Below are 22919 nucleotides of genomic sequence, written 5' to 3' on the forward strand. Positions count from 1 at the left end.
CTCGGCCTGTCTCGCATCGATCTGTCACTCTCGTGGTAGCGGCGACAATTTCATACGGCGATCCTCCGAATAATAAGAACGTAAACAAAGGAGATTCAGCACACTGGGGTGTGACAACACGATAACTCGAAGCTACAAAGTAACATTTCCTAAAAGGTTCCTAAACCTTCCTCCGTCAAACGTTGCATACGACACAGAAGTTTTCAAACCGGAGTCAAGTAGAAATGTATACAAAACAGCCCCACGAAATGCGAAGAAACATGGGATTTCTTACAAGCCGGTGCCTGGGGCGCATGCACAGTGTGTGCTCCACCCGCGCCGCTGGACATGTCTAGGCGTGAACGTTCCTTGGCGCCCCGGGTCTGTGATGCGTGGCTGCTCGCTCCCTCCTGCCTGTACTTGTCGAGACATGCGCGAGTAATACGCACCCGCATTGCATCAAGTGTGCAGTGCTCGCATTGGCTGCTCGCGCAAGCAGGGCGCTTCGAAAACCGTCTCTGCGCACTCTGGAAGCACGGCGCCTGCTGTCGAGACCTACCTGGCGCGCATGCGTGTCCTTCCTTATTCACACGATCGCCAGTTTTCTAGCTTTCAGCAGTCCCGCTATGATTGTCCGTGAGGTAGCGCGGGGCGACGTATTTGTAATTCATTTCGCTGCGACGACCAGTCCACGTCCAAGCGACCAAGTGTGAAAATTCGGTGAATGATGAAGCCCAAGATATGATTTGACTAAAGTACATGTGCGCACGGACGACATGCAAGGTGTGAATGGCGTTTTGCATTGCGCAATGTACCTGCGGAGATCCCCTTTTCCACTCAACTTAGGGCGCCTCGATGACAGCGCCGGGTACGCGTGAATCAAGGCACCCTAACTCAACTAGATGCGCGGCCACGTCGTTTGCCGAATTTGCACACTAGGCCAGTGCTGCTATTGGTCTTACTGGAACACTGTGGTGAAGACGCCCTAAAGGGACTTCTGAGAGTGCAACCTATCCTCTGCGCATGTTTCTCAGTATTTTGTTCTATTTCATACGGAATTTTGTGCTTGTGAACGTTGCAGAGTGGTTTCCGCAGGCTAAGGAGGGTGAGGCCCAACAAGCATACAGTGCATATTTTTACAGCACAGCAGAAAGAGCTGTCCGTCGTTGAGGATAATTCCGAAGCGGACGTCCTGCTCACCTCTTTGCCAACGAAACAGTACCTCAAGGAAATTTCTCTGCGATAGCTTGGTCCAGCTGGCACTGAAAGCAAGATTACGTGACGTGGCCGCGAGCGCTCTCTCTTCCAACCACCGCAGATCGGTTATGAAATGCTCTTGGAGTAGTATGAGGGAACATTCACAACTTTAAATTTGCCTACGCAGAAATAAGGCCGAGCAAGCGACCACTTTGCGTGTTATTACGTTTCTATCACCATTGGCACGTTGCGCGGATGTTTTCCTCGCAAGCAGCAGCGACGTTTTCTATATCCTGCTCGTTCGGGGGGTCATATCTGTTGTGAAAGATGCCACGCATATCACGGGCTCGGTTCGTAGCCTTCATATTACGTAAGTGTTAAGTTCGGGCCCCTCACCTGATAATTAAAACTACCCGGCAACTAGATATCTTCCGCTGGGGTTAGCTTGTTTGTTTCCCCGCCGGCGGAGCTGAGTTAGGCGCGAAGGGCGTAGGGAGCAACCGCGGAGGGTTTTGTTATTCGCCGCGCTTTTGTGTCCACCCGACGAGCTGGCCCGGAGACGACGCTCCATTATAGCTGAAAGCGATGTAAGCTTTCGAAGAAGGGTTTCCTTGCGAGAATCACAGAAGCGGACGGGAGCTGAAGGTCGATCAAGGGGTCAAACATTGATTCAGAGTTAGCAAGAGGTCACCAGACGTTTTGTCTGTGATAGTTGCTCTGATAAAAGTTACTGCGCGAAGTTTGCGTTCGCCACGCGTCTGAAACTAGCGACGCGGCGGCTGGTATGCGTCAATAGGTAGGCGACCAAGCTTTGTTAGGCGCTCCACGTGTTAACAAAGGAAAGGAATTCTGGCGGCGCGGAGCACAAACGTAGGTGTGCACGGTATGACAATACTTTAAGACGCGTCGCCCGAGAGCCGATTTATGTTGGGTCTGCTTTATGTTGGTTGGTTTTCATTTCTGTTATATTTGTGTTTTGCGGAATACCTTTGGGTTTCTGTACGAGAGTGAGAGAGGTGGGTCACGTGACTATTTTGAACCCACGTAGCTTTGTTTGTCATTGTGGCCAATCAGTGGGCTACTGTGGGCTAATGAATGAGCCATCCTCACTCTCAAGTCGTGACGTCCCTTCTGTGGGCGGGGCTTTTGTTGGTAAAACTGAGAGTTTAGTGTTTTCAGAGACGAACAGAGACAGAGAACAGAGACAGGGGGTGTATAGCGGCGAGTCCCGCTTGACGCTGGCTTTGCCCGACCTCTTGTTTGCGTTCACGAGCCATGAGTTGTAAATATGTAATGTAAATAAAGTGTACATATTGTACATTTTGAGTTTACTTGGAGTAGACCGTCGTCGGTTATGTGCCGTCTGCCAACGAGCCAGCGAGTCGTCGTCCCATCGGATCATCGCTTCGATCATCGAGCATTTGTCGACCGATACCTGTTTGAAGATTAACTGTAAGTGTCGGCGCTCTGTCCCAGACATTAACAGCCGGGATTATCACGAGTCACGCACGGACGCCCACACAAAGAAGGCATCTAACGTAACGCCATGATAACAAGGCCGAGAAGAATGAACAGTCTAATTAGCGCAGGCGAAAATACTTAAGTCGCTGCTATTGCAGCCGACCAGTCAGATCGCAGAGGAACAAATGGCAGGGAGGAACCGATGAATTCATCACAGCCGTCTATATTTACACCGTGTCTTGGTGTCAACCCCATAGATTGTTCTCACGGCATGCTGCAGGCAATGGGTGATAACTGCTCGAGAAATCCCCGCTTCTTTATCGATGCCCTAGCGTGCGCTGCAGACAACTTTAGTAGGAAAACTGCTGCGCTCACAGCGGCCTCTGTGCTGTGCAGCGTGCCTGTACAGTGGCTAGAATAGTAGTGCCTGTAGCGGAGCTGTGATTTCATCACGTAGCGTGATCCTCGAGCATTTTTTTTCTTAACTCCACTACCAGTCACACAAAGAGCCCTAATAAGAGATCTCCTGTTTAGTCGCATCTTCAGGCACAATGTACACGCCAGTGACAGCTATTAGCAGCCGCGAAGTCATCCTCCACCGCCGGTTGCCTTCGTTGCCGAAATCACGAACGCGTATCGTGATCCCTACTGGCAGTTTATTCCTGACTGCACTGACTCACAATTTGGAAGTGTACATGCATAGGGTGCTGAGTGTTGTAAATACTTGGTTGTTTTCCTCCTTTTTTTGTCACTTGCAACCCGTCAGTTCGTCCTCCCGTACAAGTTGCCGGCTGTCAAATTACGCGGATTGACACCCTGCGGATTCTTGGGAGAGTTTGCGGAGGGCTCTTCCTCGCTCCGAAGAAGAGCGGAAATAAAAAGAAAAATGAAGAGAGTAGGATAACGGGTACCAGTGGATGCACTTGGGATGTGCTTCACTTGTGTTGAGAACGTTCGAACAAGCAGTGACTAGGTTGTAAATAAAGAGCTTGCAATTCAAGCATACGATGTCTCTTCAGTTTTCGAACATAAACCTTACGGCGGGATCTTGTCATCGTAAACGTACTTTCTCGCGCTTTACCTTTTTTTCGTGTCCCTAAAAGTCCTATTGTCTCGTGGAGTAGAAGGCACGGTCGTTTCGCGTTGCGTCTATTAGCGTGTGTAGCAAGTTCATTGTCGCCAGATTCCAGATCATGTATGTACATGGCATGTGGCGGGCTATGTAACAATATTCCAAGAAGAGCGGGGGGAAGGGGGGGGGGGTAGTCCGCTTCTCCCCGAAATTCATTCCTTGGTACGTCACTAGTCGCCTCAAAAAATCGCCATGCAGCCATGCGGCCCTTACGTAGGTCCCACTTTCAGCCGCAAGTTTCCCCCTTTTTATCTTGCGACGAAGCTGTTTATGGTTATGGTTCCGGGAAGTTTTTATGTGCGTGGAAGAAAACTCCCGAAGTACCACATGTCTTTGAAGCGCGAGGCGTTTGATAGCGCGAGGCGGTCGTTTCTGTACGTTTGCTTGTCCTTCAAGCGCGATGTGCTCCATAGCGTTGCGTTCGTTGGTTCGTTTGCGTGCTTGCTTGCTTGCTCGCTTGCTTGCTTGCCCGCTTGCTTTCATTTGACTCCGTATTTGGTCTCACTCGACCAGTTACCGTTCTGCGTCTTGAACGGTAACTTGTCAGAATATACATATTAAGACTTTTGTGTACCTACAAAAGTGAAGGCTGTTCATGTTTCTAGAGCATGCTCATCTCAATATACATAACAATATATATCCCCTACGGTACAGACCACTGTGGCGGATACCATTTTCTCGTACTACGTACGGAACGGAACGAATTCGGCACGTATTACCCGCCACACTAAACTACCTGGATGTAAGATGCATAGGCATCCTAAACATGCCTCGTAAAGGTATTTTTGCATTGTTCTTTTGAGGGCATTTGTCAGCACAAAATTTAATTTTTATTTTTCCCAAGTTATGCTTTCATCACATGTTTCTAATAATGTATAATGCCTGAAAATACTTTGCTGTACCGCAAGCATCCTGACGTATACCTTTTCCTGGTGCTCACTTATTGCTCTTGTTTCGTTTGTTGTCTGGTTGTTTCTTGCTTATTTAATGCAGTGCTGTGAGTTTTATGCCCTGTGTCATTCTCCAATATTGCTTCTTTGTATGGATATGAGTTGCGGCATTTGCTGTATATATTATGCCGCGAACCATGTATGGGTTTGTTTATTTATTGTTTGTTTTTACTGCCGGGCCACGCCCGGCTGTGTTATCTGCGTTCCAAACGATGCGCGTCTTCCATTCTTTACTTTTATGCCGCATGGGCTATCCCATTCAGATAAGCAGACTGTTTCGCCCTAACGTCACTAGCCCAGAATAATCTTCTGTGATCTACAATGTTCTGGATGTGAATCGACGGTTCCAGAAACACTTGCGCCGAAAGATAAAAGCCTGCAGAGCAGACGCCGCGGCATTCGATCTCCGACGCTCGCTTGAGTACGTCACTTTGCTGACTGCTGCTTCGCCGCCTGTGTATTATTTGAGTTGTTAAGGAAGCACAAGTTCGCTCCAATAAATGTGTTTTCCTTCAAGACAACAGCGTCATCTCTGGCTTCGTGACAATATATATATATATATATATATATATATATATATATAGAAATAAGGGTTGGCAGTCAAGAAAACCTCGGAAAGCAAAGGGGACGATGTGGTAGGTCATTGAAACAGACAAAGAATTTGGAAAGAAAGAAAGAAAGTGGAGAAAAAATGCCCGCCAGGTGGGATCCGAACCCACGACCTCCAGAATACCGGTCTGGTGCGATAACCACTACGCTACCGGCGGGGCTGTTTCCCCACCAGTTTCTCGGGTATTTATGTTAAGTATTTTTTGTTTCCTGTACTTGGGGGTGGTAGCCAGCACCACTCTGACTTCTCGGGGTGAAGGGGACCTTCTTTTTAATCCCCGGGCCGTGACTCGAGTGTCTACGACATGTCGAGAGTGGTCAACCAGCATTGAACCCTCTTAAGCTCCCTATGGCACCAAGACTGCCAGAAGAGAGGCCCTCGCTATGCATGTAGCGAATCAGAATAGGAAATGAGGGGCTCGTAGAAATAACACAGAAATAAGGGTTGGCAGTCAAGAAAACCTCGGAAAGCAAAGGGGAGGATGTGGTAGGTCATTGAAACAGATAAAGAATTTGGAAAGAAAGAAAAAAAGCGGAGAAAAAATGCCCGCCAGGCGGGATCCGAACCCACGACCTCCAGAATACCGGTCTGGTGCGATAACCACTACGCTACCGGCGGGGCGATTTTCTCCTCCGCTTTCTGGGGTATTCAATGTAATTTTTTCCTGTGCTTAGGGGTGGTAGCCAGCACCACTCTGACTTCTCGGGGTGAAGGGGACCTTCTTTTTAATCCCCGGGCCGTGACTCGAGTGTCTACGACATGTCGAGAGTGGTCAACCAGCGTTTAACCCTCTTAAGCTCCCTATGGCACCAAGACTGCCAGAACAGAGGCCCTCGCTATGCATGTAGCGAATCAGAATAGGAAATGAGGTGCTCGTAGAAATAACACAGAAATAAGGGTTGGCAGTCAAGAAAACCTCGGAAAGCAAAGGGGAGGATGTGGTAGGTCATTGAAACAGATAAAGAATTTGGAAAGAAAGAAAGAAAGCGGAGCAAAAATGCCCGCCCGCCAGGTGGGATCCGAACCCACGACCCCCAGAATACCGGTCTGGTGCGATTACCCATATATATATATATATATATATATATATATATATATATATATATATATATATATATATATATATATATATATAGTTATATATATATATATGTGTGTGTGTGTGTGTGTGTGTGTGTCTGTGTGTGTGTGTGTGTGTGTGTGTGGTTGTGCGTATACCTTTTTATTCCAGTGATGAGGCGTACGCTTCGCTTCACGAGTGAGATTCATATCATTTCGACGTGTTTTAATGTATATTTAATTGCATCATTGCGGTTTTATCGTGTTGTACCCTGGGTGAAATTTTCGCTGCGTACTTTTAAGCGAATTTTACAGGCTGCATTTTTGTTTACCTTCTTCTTTATTTCCTTTGTTCTTCCCCTTTTCGTCTTTTTTCTCTTTTTTTTCTTTTTTTTCTCGCACCTACCACTGCTGTGTACGGGTGGATGGAGCTTCGTCAAGCTGCGAAAGTGCGGCTTTTTCTACGACCCCCCTTTTTTCGCTGTATGTATGGCGAAAAACAAACTTCTTTGATTGATTGATTGATTGATTGATTGATTGATTGATTGATTGATTGATTGATTGATTGATTGATTGATTGATTGATTGATTGATTGATTGATTGATTGATTGATTGATTGATTGATTGATTGATTGATTGATTGATTGATTGATTGATTGATTGAATTTCACTCTCCGTGAGCCGTCCTAATGGGGAGGCCGGGTAAAGTCCGGACTCCCAAGGAGAAACCCACCTACAAAGAGCGGCGGCAAGAGCAGAGAAAGGAATGTAATCGTCGCCGGCGAGCAGCAAACACAAATGAAGGTTGTGAATAAAACGCCAAACGCATGCAGCAAAACGAGCCAGAGAGACTCAGGTACTGTGCTGCTAAACAAGAAAATTTTAATGGAGCATGCGCTGAATTCAAAATGAACTTTCTAGGCTCACAGTTTGGGGGTAGTTGTGCAGCGTGTGATCGGATGTGGTTCAACAGCGACTTTACCAAGGTCGGCAATGCGCGGGTTCCTGCAAAATGGCCTCGTGTGCTGCACGTTCTGTCGGGCTCCTTGCCGACACCGCGGCCGTCGGAAAGTTTTGAGTACGCGGTACGCCTAAAGACTCTCTGTTGAAAGGTGCCGCAACCAGATTCTCCGCCAAGAAGGCCTCCGTCTAACACCCGACCCCATACCATATACCAAGAGTGAATGACGCCGAGGAACGGCCAGTCACAGCGCTACTACCGTCAAGAGGCCGTACTTTTGGTCAAAATTCTGTGTCGCTTAAGCTTCGCTGGTCATCCAGTTTCACCGAGTGGAATAGCTCATAACGTTTTCTCACTAGACCGTAATAACTGAGTGTAAATGAACACACTAAAAAGCACCCTTTGAAATACAAATTAGGCTGTTTGTCCGTGCCACGCATGTCGTGTCGTTTGAGTTATGTTTCTGTCCAAATCAAACGGGCACGTACGGACAGCTTGACCTGCTCGGCTACACCCCCCTGCCCCCTCTTTTACATCGGTCACTGTAAAATATGCCTGTCCCGCTGAGCTTCTCGTTCAACGTTCAACCTTCTCTGGAGTCGCCATCGTGTTTTATGCTCTTGCAGCAATTTCATATTTCCGGGCTCTCACTGAACGCCAGTTTCCGTCTCCGTTGTACCTCACATCTAGACTGAGTGACGGAACCTCACCTTCTTGGTAAGCACTGTCCGGGTTAGAGTGCGGTGGGCAAAAAGCGGCTTGCTCACGTTTTACTTTTACGGAACCCGTTACTAACAGTTCATAAATTCAGTGCGGGCAGTTTGTGGGCGTACCCACGCCAGGTGAGTATCCCCACAATTGCATATCGTTGTACGCCCCACGCCTGTAGCCAAAAATGTTTTTCATTTGGCTCGCCAAAATAGCATTAAATGTGGCTGCCACGGGAGCACTGTTAGAATGAACAGTGCTTGCCTACATTGTTTGACGCCTCTAGTTTTTTTTCGGATATAATTTTAATTCTCTGTTTCAGTGCGCGCAACAGATTTAGGTATCAATGCAGCATTTTGCAAACTATTTTTGCTATGTAAATGACGTTATACATGTCACTAGCGGCTTTACAAGATTGAAGTATCCGCTTTCTTGTTCTCGTAAATACAACTTCTGAATTTCTCATGAACGGTTACAGTTGTCTTTGCGGCAGAAAACAAAAGCTTTGAATACAATGTCCGCGATTTGCTTATAGTGGCATTCCAGCTATAAACTACTGACTTTTAAAGGCTACTCAGGCGGTTATGAAGGCGGTTCCGAGCAGAAAATATAGGTCAACTCTTATGAGGCGTAAAATGCGTGACTTGTTTTGCAAATTGTTGTTCTTCGAGGTCTTCATATTTTTCGGTAGGCAACGGGTGCAAAAGAAATTTTATGTTGCAATTTTGCGCTCCTCGGCCGAGCAGGCCTTGCACAGCACACGCACAAACTCAGATATTTGCACACAAACACACCCGTACAAAAAAAAAAAAAAAATGAGCCCGGAGCGTGGTTCTCGGTCGAGGAAAAAATGACCGATTTAAGTTTTTGTATCTCGGGGAACAACGATCTTGCACCCCAAAAATGATCCAAAATTGGGGTCACTTCCACCGACTAGAAATGCTTGAACAAAAACATCGCAGACGGAAATTTTAAACTGCATTCTGAGGCGCAAGTCGTACAGCGATGAGCGCGCCTGCACAGCGGCACCGCGAAACTCTTTTAGCTTGAAAAAACAGGAACATCTACTGCCGCACTTGCACAAAGACTGTGCCGAAAAGAAACATGAGCGCTGGCAATTTAAATTGCATAAAGTTCGCGCCGCGATTCTAGAATACGCCGCGTGGCTTTAATAAAAAAAAAAAGTTTTCTCTGCTGAAGGAGTACAACCGACGGATTGCGCTGCCCACGCTTCTGTTCTCACAAATTAGTGGCTAATCATTTATCAGCCCTTCCCAAACTTAAACTGATTGTTGTGCCAAGGAAAATTACGAAACAGTAAAAGGAGCACATTTGTTCAGCGATTGAAAACGCTTAGTGATAAAATGTAATACACATCGGAGCATGCGCGCGTTAAGCCGGCGTATCGCTTTTTTGCAGCCAACCTCCGGCAATCTCTCCTTCCTTTCTCTCTGCCTTCATGCAAATCGCATAAGCCCACTTTTTTTGGCACTGACGAAGGGCGTGTTTCTTTTCAATTTTTTTGAAGTGGGGGGGAGGGGGGGAACGCGTGCTTCAAAGAGGCTGTAGGTGCAGGCTGCGTGACTAATCTGAGTCTCTTGAAAACAGCGCCAGCCGAAGAAACTAGAGGGGAAGCAAAAAAAAAAAATGTGGTAAGCGGCTAAAGCCGGAGCAAGCAGCAGGTCTGATCGCAAACATAAAACCTGAAGTTCTTTAAAGGGATTTAAAAAAAAAGGGAATAAAAAATAAGCCGATCCAATTTATGCGCACATCATTCTCCTGCAACCCCGATGCAAAATAAAACCACCGGAGAGCGTCAGGTATTCATTTAGATGCGTATTATTTTGGCCGTTTGCCGGGACGTCTTGCGATGTTACCCGAGATTCTCGGTTGCATACCTCTATTCCGCATGAGTACACCGCAGCGAAGACATGCGCCTGTTACGCCGAGTAACCTCTGCGGTCCCCCAGCTCTTTCTTTGTCTCGTGTCCGTTCTTTTTTGTCCGTCTCTTCCTGCTGTCCGTAAAATGTGACCCCTTCCCACCACGTGTCTCTAACATTACGCATATCAGGAAAGAAGGCCAAAGCGCCCGAGTATCGCCTCTATTCACCGGCTATTTTCGTGCCTAAAAAACGTTCTTCATTTCCTGCTGCTCAACCAAAACGCTGATTTGGGGCAAGCCTCCTCGGCAAGCGCAACTGTGTGATGAGCTCGAATCGAAACGGACCAAGTGTTGCAGACGATTCATTTCTAGCATACGTTTTATTCTGCATCAGCGCTCCCATGAATAGGGACGGAATCAGCTAGTCTAGTTAGAAAAGTCGGCGTACTTTTTATGAAGAATGGTTTTATAAGCGACACGAACACTGGTAAGTGGTGGCTCATGTCTGATGACATGACGCAGCGCACTGAAGTATTGCACTTCTGCTCACAATTGCGCAATGGTAGTAAGGCTAACGATTGGCTCAACGGAAGCACAGTCTGAAGAAGTGATTCTTGTTGGGGATGTAATCCCAGGACAAGAATAGCAACAATAAACCGGTTATTAAACCTGGCCGATCGATTGATGTTTGTAAGAGAAGAGACGTGGATATCATTGCACTTCGGCTTAAAATAAAATCCCTGTCCAAAAAAATCTCGCGCCAATCCACCCCGTGAATGTGGTTGGAAAGCAAAGCTGTAAACGGCACCCATAACGATTACTCATGCGACGTCACTTAAAATCACTCACATCGCTCTACAAATAGTAAAACCAGAGAAAAGTGAAATCCACTTAACCACACCATTTATTACTTCAAAGAGATATTCTTGGTAAAGTTAAATCAATGCATGATGCATGAACGGTGTTTGGTTGAGTTGTATTGGTGTAGCAAGAGTGGAAACTTTTTTTTATAAAATCAAAGTAAGCTCCAACCCGGTGTTAGACGATCTGACTTCTCCGTCTCTGCGCCGCGGACGGAGGCGACGAGACTTGCTGCTGAGAAGGAGGAGGAAGAAATACTTCTGTTAAGATTTCTGAACGGCCCAGAGTGCAGCCTTGGGAAGTGATTCCTTCTTCTGTGGGGCCCATATGCAGTCCGTGCGGCCTGTGTTCTGTCCACCCGCTGAAGCTGGGTAGGTAGAGAGGGCCTGGACAGCAGCATCTCCCATTGCTCTTGTTGGGTAGTTGACGGAAAGAGAAGAGGGTGCTCAGGGCTAAAGTCGTACACCCCGATTACGGGGCGGAGTATTCCTACTTCTGAGAAAAATTTACATTCAGCGTCGTAGCTATTCGGATGCATTACGTGAAGACGCGTAGGCTGTGGGAAGGAGCCCGGATTTTATGAGCCGTAGGGTAGTTTGTTGTTCTCTGGAAAGCTCAGGTTAAGGCGAAGGTACGGTCTGTCTCAGAAGGCGATAATGCTGGGTTATCTCTCTGGACGTGACAAGCGGGTGACTGTCCTCGTGCACCTCCATAGCACGGGAGGTAAAAGCCCAGGCTTGTTGGGTGGGCGTATTTGTTGCCCTACATTGAAGCGTGAGGTGGTGTCCAGATGAGCTAAATGGAACCGTTTGGGGAGTGGTTTTTTAGCACGCACAGTGCAGGTCAGGACACCCAACCCGACTGGTAATTCCAGAAGGCTTGCTGTGAATCGGTGACTACCCTCCGAACCCCTGGTTGAGTGAGAGCCAAGGTGATGGCTGCCTCTTCTGCTGCCGTCATTTGTTGGGTCCTAAGCGAGGTACACGCAATGAGGTTGGTTCTGGAGGTAGCCACGATGATGGCGTGTTGCTGCCCTCGATGTTAGGAGAAGTCTGTGTAGATAACTCATGAGCCCCACCGAGGGTGGTGTTTAGCGCTTGAGCCCGTGCTTTTCGTTGACCCTCGTCATGTGAGGGGTTCATATTTCTAAGCAAAGGGAGCATCTTTAGTTTTAGTCGCCAAGAGTCTGGGAGTACGTCAAGCTGAGTGACATTCTGGGCTGCCCAGTCAATCTGGTGAAGCATGCGGTTACCCACCGCAGTTCTGAGTCGGACCTTCTGGTTAGAAAGATGGCCTTCTATCAGCTCTTCCACCGTGTTGTGGAGCCCGTGCTCAGCAGCCTCAGTGTGGACGCACTCATGAGAAGACCAATGGCCTGCTCAACCGCCTTTCTAATCATTATATAAAGCATCTCTATGATTTCCTCGACGAGAAGAAGATAGGGGTTTGTCGTAAGTAACTCTCGAGAGGACAAAAGCTTCAATTAATCGAAAGGTACCGGATACTTTAGGGCTCGCTTCTTGGTGGCAACTCGCCTGATCACGTGTATGATTAGATTAATGCTGTTTTTGAGGCGGTGCAAGGAGACGTCACTCTTGGTGTTGGCCTGGAAATGTAGGACCGGGATCTTGATGCTGGGGTTTGGAGTGATGGCCTGGTCATCAAGGAGTATTTGAATTCTGTATTCCTTGATTTGGCGTGAGGGCGGACGACAAGGAGCTGTGATTTTTTACGTGAACACTGGAGGCCACAGGCTTTAGCACATTGGCGCACTAGAAGTGAGATGCCATGCATTGGTGTGAGCTTCCTTTAATTTTTGTAACTCTTAGGACATGAGCAAGGTGCGCAGAGGGCCCCTAGACGGGCGTGAGTGGTCGTGTGACGCTTTCACGTGGCATTCAGCGAGAAGGCAGGGGGTAAACCCGTAGATGTGCTTGGTGAGTACACCATTTGTCTTCCCGTGTTGGCGTGGGCTCGTAGCTGAATCGGTAAGACAACGGGCTCTCGCTTTGTTAGTCTATTAGTTCCAGGTTCGATTCCCGGCAGTACCAGTAAATTCTTTTATTTGTTCGCTGGAGTTTTCTGGTGACACCAACGGTCGCGAAAGAACTCTTTGGGGGTAGAGGTAGAAAGCTTTGCTTTAAAAAATGAAGAAAGCTTACACTATCGCGTAAGACTTGAAGGTAGCAAAGCTGTACCCAACCTTCACGACCACCACGATGGTTTAAGTCTACGATTGTAGCCGATTTGCTTTTTCTTCGCTGCCGCAACGACCTTTACTCCATCTTTGCGGCTGTACGTGCGAGCTTGTTTCATTTTTTGTGAATGTACTAATCGTTGGACATCACTTTGGATAGGGGTGCGTTATGACGTGGCTTTCTCGTTCCGAGGAAGTGTTGCCATGATTACGGTGAATGCTAGACTCTTTCTCATTCCGAGCAAGTGCCGCTACGATTACGGCGAACGCTGGAGTAATTATTTATTTATTGTTGGCCAGTCCTGGCTATTCTCCCTAAGTGAGTATGCTTGGCTTGACGAACGTGCGCAGGGGACGCTGGGCAGTCGTCGCGACGCACGCCCACACGAGCGCTAGGCATTTTCTTCGTTTTATTAACTGCCGGGCGGCCGCCGCGAGACCCGCATTCACGTACGCGCACTTGGCAATTTCGTGGTATTTTTAACTTCGGTCGCGAAAAATTACGATTTGTAAAACAGCTTCGCTGTTAACAAATAAATTTAATTGACTCGCGGAGCAACACTGAAAAATTAAGGAGAATTTTTAAAACAAATTCTTTCCACTTCAAGACCTGTGTGATAACAGTAAAGGCTTACGTATTTGTTATACCACAGAAAAAGGGCTTCGTGATCCTTAAAATGAACCCTAACGTCCCCTCCCGAGTGAAAGACCGCCCGCGGCCAAGTCCGCGAACGCTTATACGGCAATTGCTCTGAGGTGTGCTACACCGATGCGGCGAGCTACGCTGAGAAAAAAGCCATGGTTGCAGTGAAGACATACATAAGCCATTTAATTGCACGTGCGTTCATCCGGACGGCATTCCCTCGAGATCCTGAAGAACTCGCCATGACCTAAGCCCTTATCAAATGCTCCAGGAAATTTGTCATCACTGACTCTCTCGCAGTCGGCCGCCGTTTCCTTTAAGGCAGGGTGGCACCAACGCTTCACGGGTACTTCAACGCTACCGTCCACCGCACCGAGTGGCCATCGTTTGGGCACCTGCCCACGCCTCTGAAACGGGCAACAACTTCACCCACCAGGCTCGCGAACTGGCCCACGAGGTCATCGCAGCTCCGACACCACTTCTCACTTATCAGGAGGTTACATAAGCTTACAGGAACACCTGACAAGAATTCCCGTGCCCTCACCCACAACTCAACAAAACTCAGGAAATAACACTCCGACATTTACAAGCAGGTACGTACGTACACCCGTTTCGAATGAATTTATTGTTTCCCACACAGTACACCACTCTATGCAAATATTGCCCACAGCTAGGTGCCCTCCAGCATATTATTCTGGAATGCGCTCACGATCCAGCCCTACCACCCCTCTCTACCCGTTCTTTTCCTGAGCTGTGGGAGACACTGTTGACCAGCTGTCAACTGGAGGACCAGACTCTCCTGGTGACACCGGACAAGACGGCTAGTGCAACGCATGAATTCCCGGACTTGGGCACTCTCAATTTCGAGCTCATTCAAATGTTCTCTCTCTCTCTCTCTCTCTCTCTCTCTCTCTCTCTCTCTCTCTCTCTCTCTCTCTCTCTCTCTCTGGCTGTTTTTAATGAATTCAATAGAACGAAATCAGCGCCTCAATAGCGCACCATATTTCCGTGAACATGAAACACCCGGACGACAATTATACATTTGTAATAAATCACATAATGTTTTTTTTTTGTTTGTTTTCACGGAGAGAATATGAATTTGTAAAGTTAATAACGAGCCTTTCCTCCTCGTATTGGTAGTTTCCGCGTAGCAGCACAGTAAGCAAACATCATTACTCCGCAACAATAACAGCAAAAAAATTCGCTGCGTATTTGCTACTTTCGTCGCAAATGTCGACAAAAGACGATAGTCTTCGTCAACATTTACCAAGTAAATGCCTTCCTTCGCTTTCACGCTCACCTCTCATGTTGTCCCTCTTGCGTCGTAAACAAGGTAAACACGCTAAAGGTACGCTCGAGTCAATTTAAATTTACCGCGTTCCAGTGCTCCAGGCCGGGTGCCTCGATGCCCTGCCGTACGGCGGAGACGCGCGTGAATCGAGGCGCCCGACTTGAACGTTTGTAAAACCGCGTTGCCCTAGTCCACGTGCGTTTTAAGCAGAACGTGGAACCTATGTAGTGGAATGTTTCGTAACTTTGCCGCTTGAATTCTTAAAATGCCGCCAGAAGCTATAGTGGCGCGGGCAACAGCAGGCGACAGTGGGAATTTTTTTTTTCTGCAGTAGATGTATACCATTTCGCAAAAATCAAGCATCTATGAATTTTGTTTTATAAAGGAACACTGTAAATATCCCTCGTGTATCGTTTTCTGTCTTATATTTGTGTAATTTCTTGTTCTTGTTCAAAAATGTTGACAAGTATGAACATATAAACCGGACTTAAACGTTTAGATTTCGCTGTGAGTGTATACGATTATTGCGCAGACTTCATTTCACTTTGGCCGGATGGCTGAATCACGTCAGACAGACAAATAGACATACAGACAGACCGGAATTTCTGGGTTTAAGTAGCCCAAGAAAGACTATCGTCTTTAAAAAGATATCTTAGTAAAGACCACCCGCTGAGAAGACGTAAGGGCCCGCGTCGCGGCGCCATTTAATCGTGGTATCGCTCTACAGGCTACTACATAAATTTGCTTCTATGTTCCTGTGCATCTCGTTGCGGGCGAAAGGAAGGAAAAATATAAAAAATGCAAAACATCTCATGCAGTGAACGACGGTGCTTATCCCGCGAGTGGGCTGTACTCTTGCTTAACGTCTTTTTTACAAAAATTCTTTCCTTCCCAAGTTCACATTCATTTTCTTCCCAGAGCAACTGAATGTGTTTCCCGTAAGCAGCGCTTACCCATTTCCCTTTCACTTTCTTGCGATGAATAAACACTAGTACCATTCTTATTTAAACGTTCGGAAAATGATTGTGTGTATTTGCTGTTTGATAGTTCGGTTGCGAATTGGGTTGAAGACTACCCCACATTTCGGCGTACCGAGTAACGCGATGCTTTTGTATTAATAAATTTTCATTACTTTTCTCTATGATGCGTTAATCCTTCACCATTCAAACAGTAAGAAAAGCGCCGAACACACTGCAATATGTCCCAAACGAATATCTCTTACTTATTGCTGTTAGAAAAAGAAGACAGAACACTATCTTTGTCGCACTTAGTTGGGCACACCCTGTATATAAATAGGTTCTTCTTCAATGCTCGGCTAATCTTCGTTGCGCAGAATGGCGTTCGTCGCCCATCTCGAGTCTGATAAAATAAACTAAACAATTTTGTTCAGCTTGGATATCATGAACTGGGCGTCCGGCATTCACTCTTTCGCTTACCATTCAATTCACCTATCGAGCAAAGTAAAAAGTCCCATATCCGCGCCGCATCCGGCATGCATTAGATCTGATACCATTAATGGAGGAGTCTCGTAACTCGAGTGAGGGAAGGACGCGTGAAGGGAACCAGGCCTTTACTCGTCGGCTCCGTTGCTTCGAGCCCTATAGGAGCGAAATTCCTGCGGGTCCACTCTTGGCGGCATCATCGCAGCTCGTTAGTAGCGCCGAGACGAGGAAACAATTATCCCCGGTTGAGAGGCGCAGGCGGCCGCGGATCGTTTATCGATGAGGCCGAACAGGCAGACAGAGATGCGCAGCCTCCCCGCCCACCGTCTTCTTTCTGAGCTCGCCTTAGGCCCCCTGTCTTCGCTTTAGAGTGCTTCCCCTCCTCTTCCTCTTCATCCTCCTCCTTCTCTTCCTCCTCCTCCTACTTCGTCTGCGTGGCAGCTCGCCTATGTCTCCCTGGCTCTCTGGACGACCGTAAAGACCGATCCTAACATTAGGGCTTAATTTCTTCGGTCACGTGGCAGCGTCTTGCATTGAGGACATGGCAACATACGGAGCACAAGAGGGATAAATGATGAAAACACATGACGTGATAACATATTTCGCTCTTCTAAATGAGGGCGCTCGTTTATTATCTACACTAAATATCCAGGCTGAACAGTGACGGATTTTGTCATCCTTTAGCTTTGCTGAGCTTTCTCCATCACTTTTCGAGGGGGGTGGGCTCGGTACGAAAAATAAGTCAGAACAATGTGCGGTTACGTATATTTGGACATCGTAGGCGGTGCTACTGAGGCGCGGCGCGTACAGCGGCGCTGGTTGAACTTCTTCCAGCAGAGGCGGCGAGGGACAAATGCTGCTCTTAGCTCCCCGTGTTCAGAGGGATGCACTGGGGCACTTCTCTCTGTATTGTGATAAAACGGCTGTCAATCATATTGAGATAATCACCGTTGGGATCTGCATATCCATCTTGGAGCCTCGTGACGGACGATGAGAATCCTTCTCTCGCACAACTCGTAGCACCACGGGCTCGTCGAGCTGTATAAACCGTACTTTCCTTCTTTGGATCTCTCTGCCCTAAACCTATGCCAGCTGACCTATATTTCCGCAGAAGGCCACACCTGCAATGCCGATTTCCTGGTCTACCACGTTGTCAACCTGAGTGAACTGGTGGTCTGCATTAACGAGTACATCCGTGTCTGTCACACTCATCTCATCCATGATTGTAGGGCCACTCGAGGCGTCATTCCCTGAAAATGCACGCCTCGAAAATGTTATGTCTGCGCTTCAAGCACTGCTGATTGATTGATGGTAGGGTTTAACTCGCCGACGCAACGCAGACGATGAGGCGCACCGTAGTGGAGGGCTCCGGATTAATTTTTACCACCTGGGGATCTTTAACATGCGCCGAAATCTCATACGCACGGACGTTTCTGCTTTTCGCCTCCATGAGAAAAAGCACTGCTGAACAAACGAAGCTACGCCTTCAAGTCACCACTGCATGAAACGACGCCTAACCGCCGGCGGGGACTCCCGCAGATGAGTAGAATTGCCATCGCGGCGCACGTTGCACCTCCACATTTTCGGGAAGTCGCGGGGGCATAGCTACAAATATATATATATATATATATATATATATATATATATATATATAGAGAGAGAGAGAGAGAGAGAGAGAGAGAGAGAGAACGTTTAATTGTGGCGGCGATGTTAGTCGAGGCGTTGGGACCGGCTTGCTACGCCAGGTGAGGAGAAAAAGTAACACAAAATAATTAAAAGTAATTGCAAAAAAATTACGCACAGTAGCGCGATAAAGTATTTCCCGAAGTTCCGTCGAGCATTATGCTCCGCGGGAACCACAAAATAGCTTTGGTTGCTCGTGCAGCTCGATTAGTACCCGAAGAAGGATGCAAACAGCCCTACGCTCAAGCCCTGCGTCAAGCGGCCTACGTAAAGAAGATATGCTTGCCTAGGCAGAATGTCCTTTGAAAATTAATTTCCGTCGTAACGTACTATGGTCGTTGCGTATCGTTCACAAGCAGCCATGCTCAGGGCGGATTCTTTCTTAGTAGGACCGATAACGTCCTGTCAAAAAACTAATGCATCTTCCATAGACAGGTTGGTCGACCGAAAAGCTCTGAAAAGATCTCTGGACACACGGCGCGTGCGTGAAACATGGCTTCAATTGTGTCAAAACGGTTGCTCGAAAATCGCGAAAAATAAACGGTTGTAGATAAGACAACAGCCCTACGCTCAAGCCCTGCGTCAAGCGGCCTACGTAAAGAAGATATGCTTGCCTAGGCAGAATGTCCTTTGAAAATTAATTTCCGTCGTAACGTACTATGGTCGTTGCGTATCGTTCACAAGCAGCCATGCTCAGGGCGGATTCTTTCTTAGTAGGACCGATAACGTCCTGTCAAAAAACTAATCCATCTTCCATAGACAGGTTGGTCGACCGAAAAGCTCTGAAAAGATCTCTGGACACACGACACGTGCGTGAAACATGGCTTCAATTGTGTCAAAACGGTTGCTCGAAAATCGCGAAAAATAAACGGTTGTAGATAAGACAATACAGGCATCGATCTTGGAGAAGGAGTAGAGTAGTATAGTTTGATCTGGTAAACCACGTGTCGGTGTACATTCAGATCTTTGTAGATGCGATTACTTAGTGCGTGAAAAATGGTCGCATAGATTCGTTCTCGTTTGCGATTTGGGTCTTTGAACGTGTGGCGATCGAGTCGACGCACTTTCAGCTTATGTTGGACGCACTTTTAGCGAAAATTTTCACGGACATAAACGAGCTCCTCTGTCACAACGGCTCGGAACCTTTTTTATATGGTCTCCCAAAGATCCACAATCCAAATGTTCCGATGCGACCTATGGTAGGTTTCACACGCTCACCCTTATACCGCCTGCCCGGTTATTTGCACAAAGGTTTTGCACCGCTCGTTGGAGAGGGCTCGACTTTCATATGCAACTTCTTGGATTTTATTGAAAAGGTGCGTGATGTAACGGTGGACGACGACGAAATTATGGTGTCCTTTACATTAGGGGTCTTTAGAATAGGGACACAATATACCTTTACAGAACATTTGAACGGCATGGAAGAAGCCATCCAATTCGATGTCGAGGAGGAGGCTGCAGGCCGTCTATCTTTCTTGGACGTGCTGGTTGAACGTCGTGGGGATCGCCTTACGTTCAAAGAGTACAGGAAAAAAACCCACAAAGGACGGCGCCCCCCTTTTAATTCCGTTCACCCGGCCTGTCAGAAACGCTCTGTCGTAGCTTCCCTCTCCCAACGCGCTACAAAAATCTGCTCACGGCCCCATGATGGGGCTGCTGATTTACGCCGAGTGCGCCGAGAACTCTGCCATTGCGGCTACCCCAAGAACTTCCTGGATTCATTTCTACGGCGTGTCATCCCTCCCATCAGAACCCGTTGGTCGTCCTTACTGAGCCTGAGCAGCCATCCCTTATGTGCCGGCTGGGAGTGAATCTTTGGATCGTGTTCTGCGCTCCAACGATGTTCACGTCGCTCACGTCCCTGCGCGCAAGCTGAGGCCCGAGCTGGTGGCAGTCAAAGATAGGATCAACAAAGAGAAATTCCCCGGGGTCAGACTGACAGACAGAAAATGAACTTTATTGAAGGTCCTGCGGAGTACCGCTGCCGTTCAGGCCGGCAGCGCCACGGGCCGTGCACGTGCGGGCGGGGAGGCCGAGCCTCACCGCCGCGTAGTGGGCCCTCTGGACGGCCCTTAGCTGGTGTAGTAGATAGGGGCTCTCCAGGATGGAGCGCCACTCTTCCTGAGTTATGCGTTGAGGACCCCGAAGTGAGGGACACCACCAGAGCAGTTGATCTAAATTGCTACGTTCGTCACAATCCGGGCAGTCCGGTTCAAAAGTGTCCGTGTAGGATCTGAGATCGGATAGACTAGGACCTGGTCGGCAACCTTCGGAGCGTGGCTGCCTGCGGCCTGGAGAGTTTCTCGTGCGGAAGAGGAAACGTTCGCCTGCCCAGCTTATAGTGCTGAATAGCCTCGTTGAACGTGAATAAAGTGTCTCTGAAGACCTCCCAACCAATCTCCGAGGAACCGCCTCCGTCCGACTTGGTGCGGTACGTTATCTCGCGCGCGCGGGTGGGGGCGACCTCGTTAAGGTTAGTTACACAGGACAAGTGCGACCCTAGGTGAGAGGGAAACCATGTGATGATGTGTGAGGAAATGACCTTGTTTCCTAGGATGCGAGCGACATCGGCCGAAACGGAACCTGATGCAAAGGCCCTAACCGCCGCGCGGGAATCGGTGTAGATTCGATGCCGGCTGTCGTCAAGTAAAGCAAGAGCCACCGCGGCCTGCTCGGCTCTGGCCGGGGTGGTGCTCCTGAAAGACGCGAATTGAAAACTGTGCCACTGTGATCTAGCATGACTGCCGAGAAGTTTGCCGATCGGCCGTACTGCGCGGCGTCCACACAGCACGCGGAGTGCGGGGCGTCGCGAACTTGTTTTAGTAGGGCCTTGCCTCTAGCCCTTCGCCTGCCCGCATTGTGCTGCTGGTGCACGTTGCGAGGAAACGAGGAGATTGTTATAGCGGCTCTCTGCACCTTGGTAAGGCCAACCTTGCGCTCCTCCTCTAGGGATGGATTACAGCCCAGAACCGCCAGAATCTCCCTGCCAGCGGGCGAAGACGACCACCTGGCAGTCTGAGCCGTGTGCGGCGCTTCGATGATTTCCTCTAAAGTGTTGTGAACCCCGAGCTGCATGACCCTCCCTTCTGTGCTGGCATTCATCGGGATACCCAGCACGCGCTTGATGCTTTTACGAATTAGTAAATTAAGCTTAGCCTTTTCGTGATTCTGCCAGCAGTTCATGGCCGCCACGTACGTGATGTGGCTCATCAAGAATGCATGAAATAGCCTCAAGAGATCGTCCTCCTTGATACCTCCTCGACTGTTCGAGACCCGATTAATTAACCGTATCATGCTATCCGTCTTAGCGGTGATTTCGGCGATGGTTTGCCTGTTACAACCGTTCGACTCGACGAGCATACCGAGAACCCGGATAACCTCAACTCTGGGAATGGGGTGTACCTCGCTCGTGCGGAGCGCAACGTTCACCTCTGACAGTGGGACCCAGCCCTTGGGCTTAATCCCTCTCCTGCAAGGTCTGCACAATAGGAGCTCCGACTTGCTCAAGGAGAGGCGAAGCTCCGTCCCAGCGAGGAAAGCCTCTGTGCGATCTAGCCCTTCCTGAAGTGCTTCCTCTACCCTACCCTCGCAGCCTCCGACGTACCATACGGCAACGTCGTACGCGTAGAGTGTGTGGTTGATGCCCGTGACCTTCGAGAGTCTCTGAGACAATTTACACATGGCAATGTTAAACAGGAGCGGGGATACCACCGAACCCTGCGGTGTCCCTCTCGTGCCCAGCTCGATGGGCTCTGACCTGAGGTCCCCAATCTTCAGCGTGGCCTTTCTATGTCTAAGAAACGAGCTGATAAACGCGTGAAAGTTCTGGCCGAGGACCAGCTCCGAGATAGAATAGAGTATGTGGGTGTGCGAGACGGTATGAAAGGCTTTCTCTAGATCTAAGCCTAGGATGGCTCTAACGTCCCTCGTGTCCCTATCGACGATCTGATATTTGATCAGCTTCATAGCGTCCTGAGTGGAAAAGGATGGTCGAAAGCCCATCATGTTATACGGAAAGAGACCGGTCTTCGATGTGCTTGGAGATGCGGTTATTCCGCCACTTTGCCTATGCACAATGTGAGCGAGATCGGTCTGAGATTAGTCATGTCTGCAGCACGCCCCGGCTTCGGGATCAGGACGACCGACGCCAGCTTCCACGACTCCGGAACCGTGCCGCGTTCCCAGATGCAATGTATCTCCTCCGCAAAGAATGTGATCGACTCGTCATCCAAGGTTTGAAGAAGTCTGTTTGAAATTCCGTCAGGACCCGGAGTAGAACGTCCGTTTAGGGCCGCGAGGGCATCCCTTACCTCGGGGACGCTGAAGGGCTCGTCCAGAGCAGCCATTGGAGGACCTCTGTGAGGCGGGTAGTCCGCATCATCTAAAGTGTCTATAGGTAGATATCTGTTGGCTAGCGACTCGACTATTTCCGAATCGGAATTGGCCTGGCGTTCCGCGTGTAGTATATTATCAGTAGGGCGCCTCTGATTAGACCGGGAATTGGATTCACTTAGCAAAAAAATTTCCTGTGCAGACTGCGATTATTGCTACATTGGTGAGAGCGGCAACTTCCAAAGACGTTTGCGCGGGCGCAAGAACAACGTCAGAAACAAGAAGGTAGCTTCTAACGCGCTAACGGAACAAGTGGAAGCCACGACACACAAAATAGACTGGGAAGCCGCATCGGTTACAGCCGGAGAGAAGAAAAGGCTGTCACGCCGATATCTCGAGTCCCTGATTATACAAACGACCGAAAAAACCCTGAACCACAATGCAGGCAACCTCCCTCCGACGTATGAAAGATGTCTGGGGCGATTACTTCGGCGCACTCAAAAGCTTCATGCTTCGGGCTTATTCGCTC

General features: G+C 48.5%; 1 protein-coding gene across 1 annotated transcript in view; it reads right to left on the bottom strand.

Moving 5' to 3' along the window:
• The window catches only part of LOC144159330 (bombesin receptor subtype-3-like), a 75608-nt gene extending 53204 nt beyond the window's left edge, over positions 1 to 22404 (bottom strand). Inside the window, exons 1-3 of the mRNA XM_077690747.1 lie at positions 22369 to 22404; positions 21663 to 21721; positions 21461 to 21527 (exon numbers count right to left, since the gene is read on the bottom strand). Coding sequence (XP_077546873.1) covers positions 21461 to 21527; positions 21663 to 21721; positions 22369 to 22404 — 162 coding nt within the window. The remainder of the gene's footprint in view (positions 1 to 21460; positions 21528 to 21662; positions 21722 to 22368) is intronic.
• Between the last annotated feature and the right edge of the window lie 515 nt (positions 22405 to 22919).

The sequence above is a fragment of the Haemaphysalis longicornis genome, unplaced genomic scaffold, assembly GCF_048455015.1.
Source record: "Haemaphysalis longicornis isolate Haplotype H1 unplaced genomic scaffold, Haemaphysalis longicornis Haplotype H1 scaffold_1, whole genome shotgun sequence".
Taxonomy (NCBI): Eukaryota; Metazoa; Arthropoda; class Arachnida; order Ixodida; family Ixodidae; genus Haemaphysalis; species Haemaphysalis longicornis.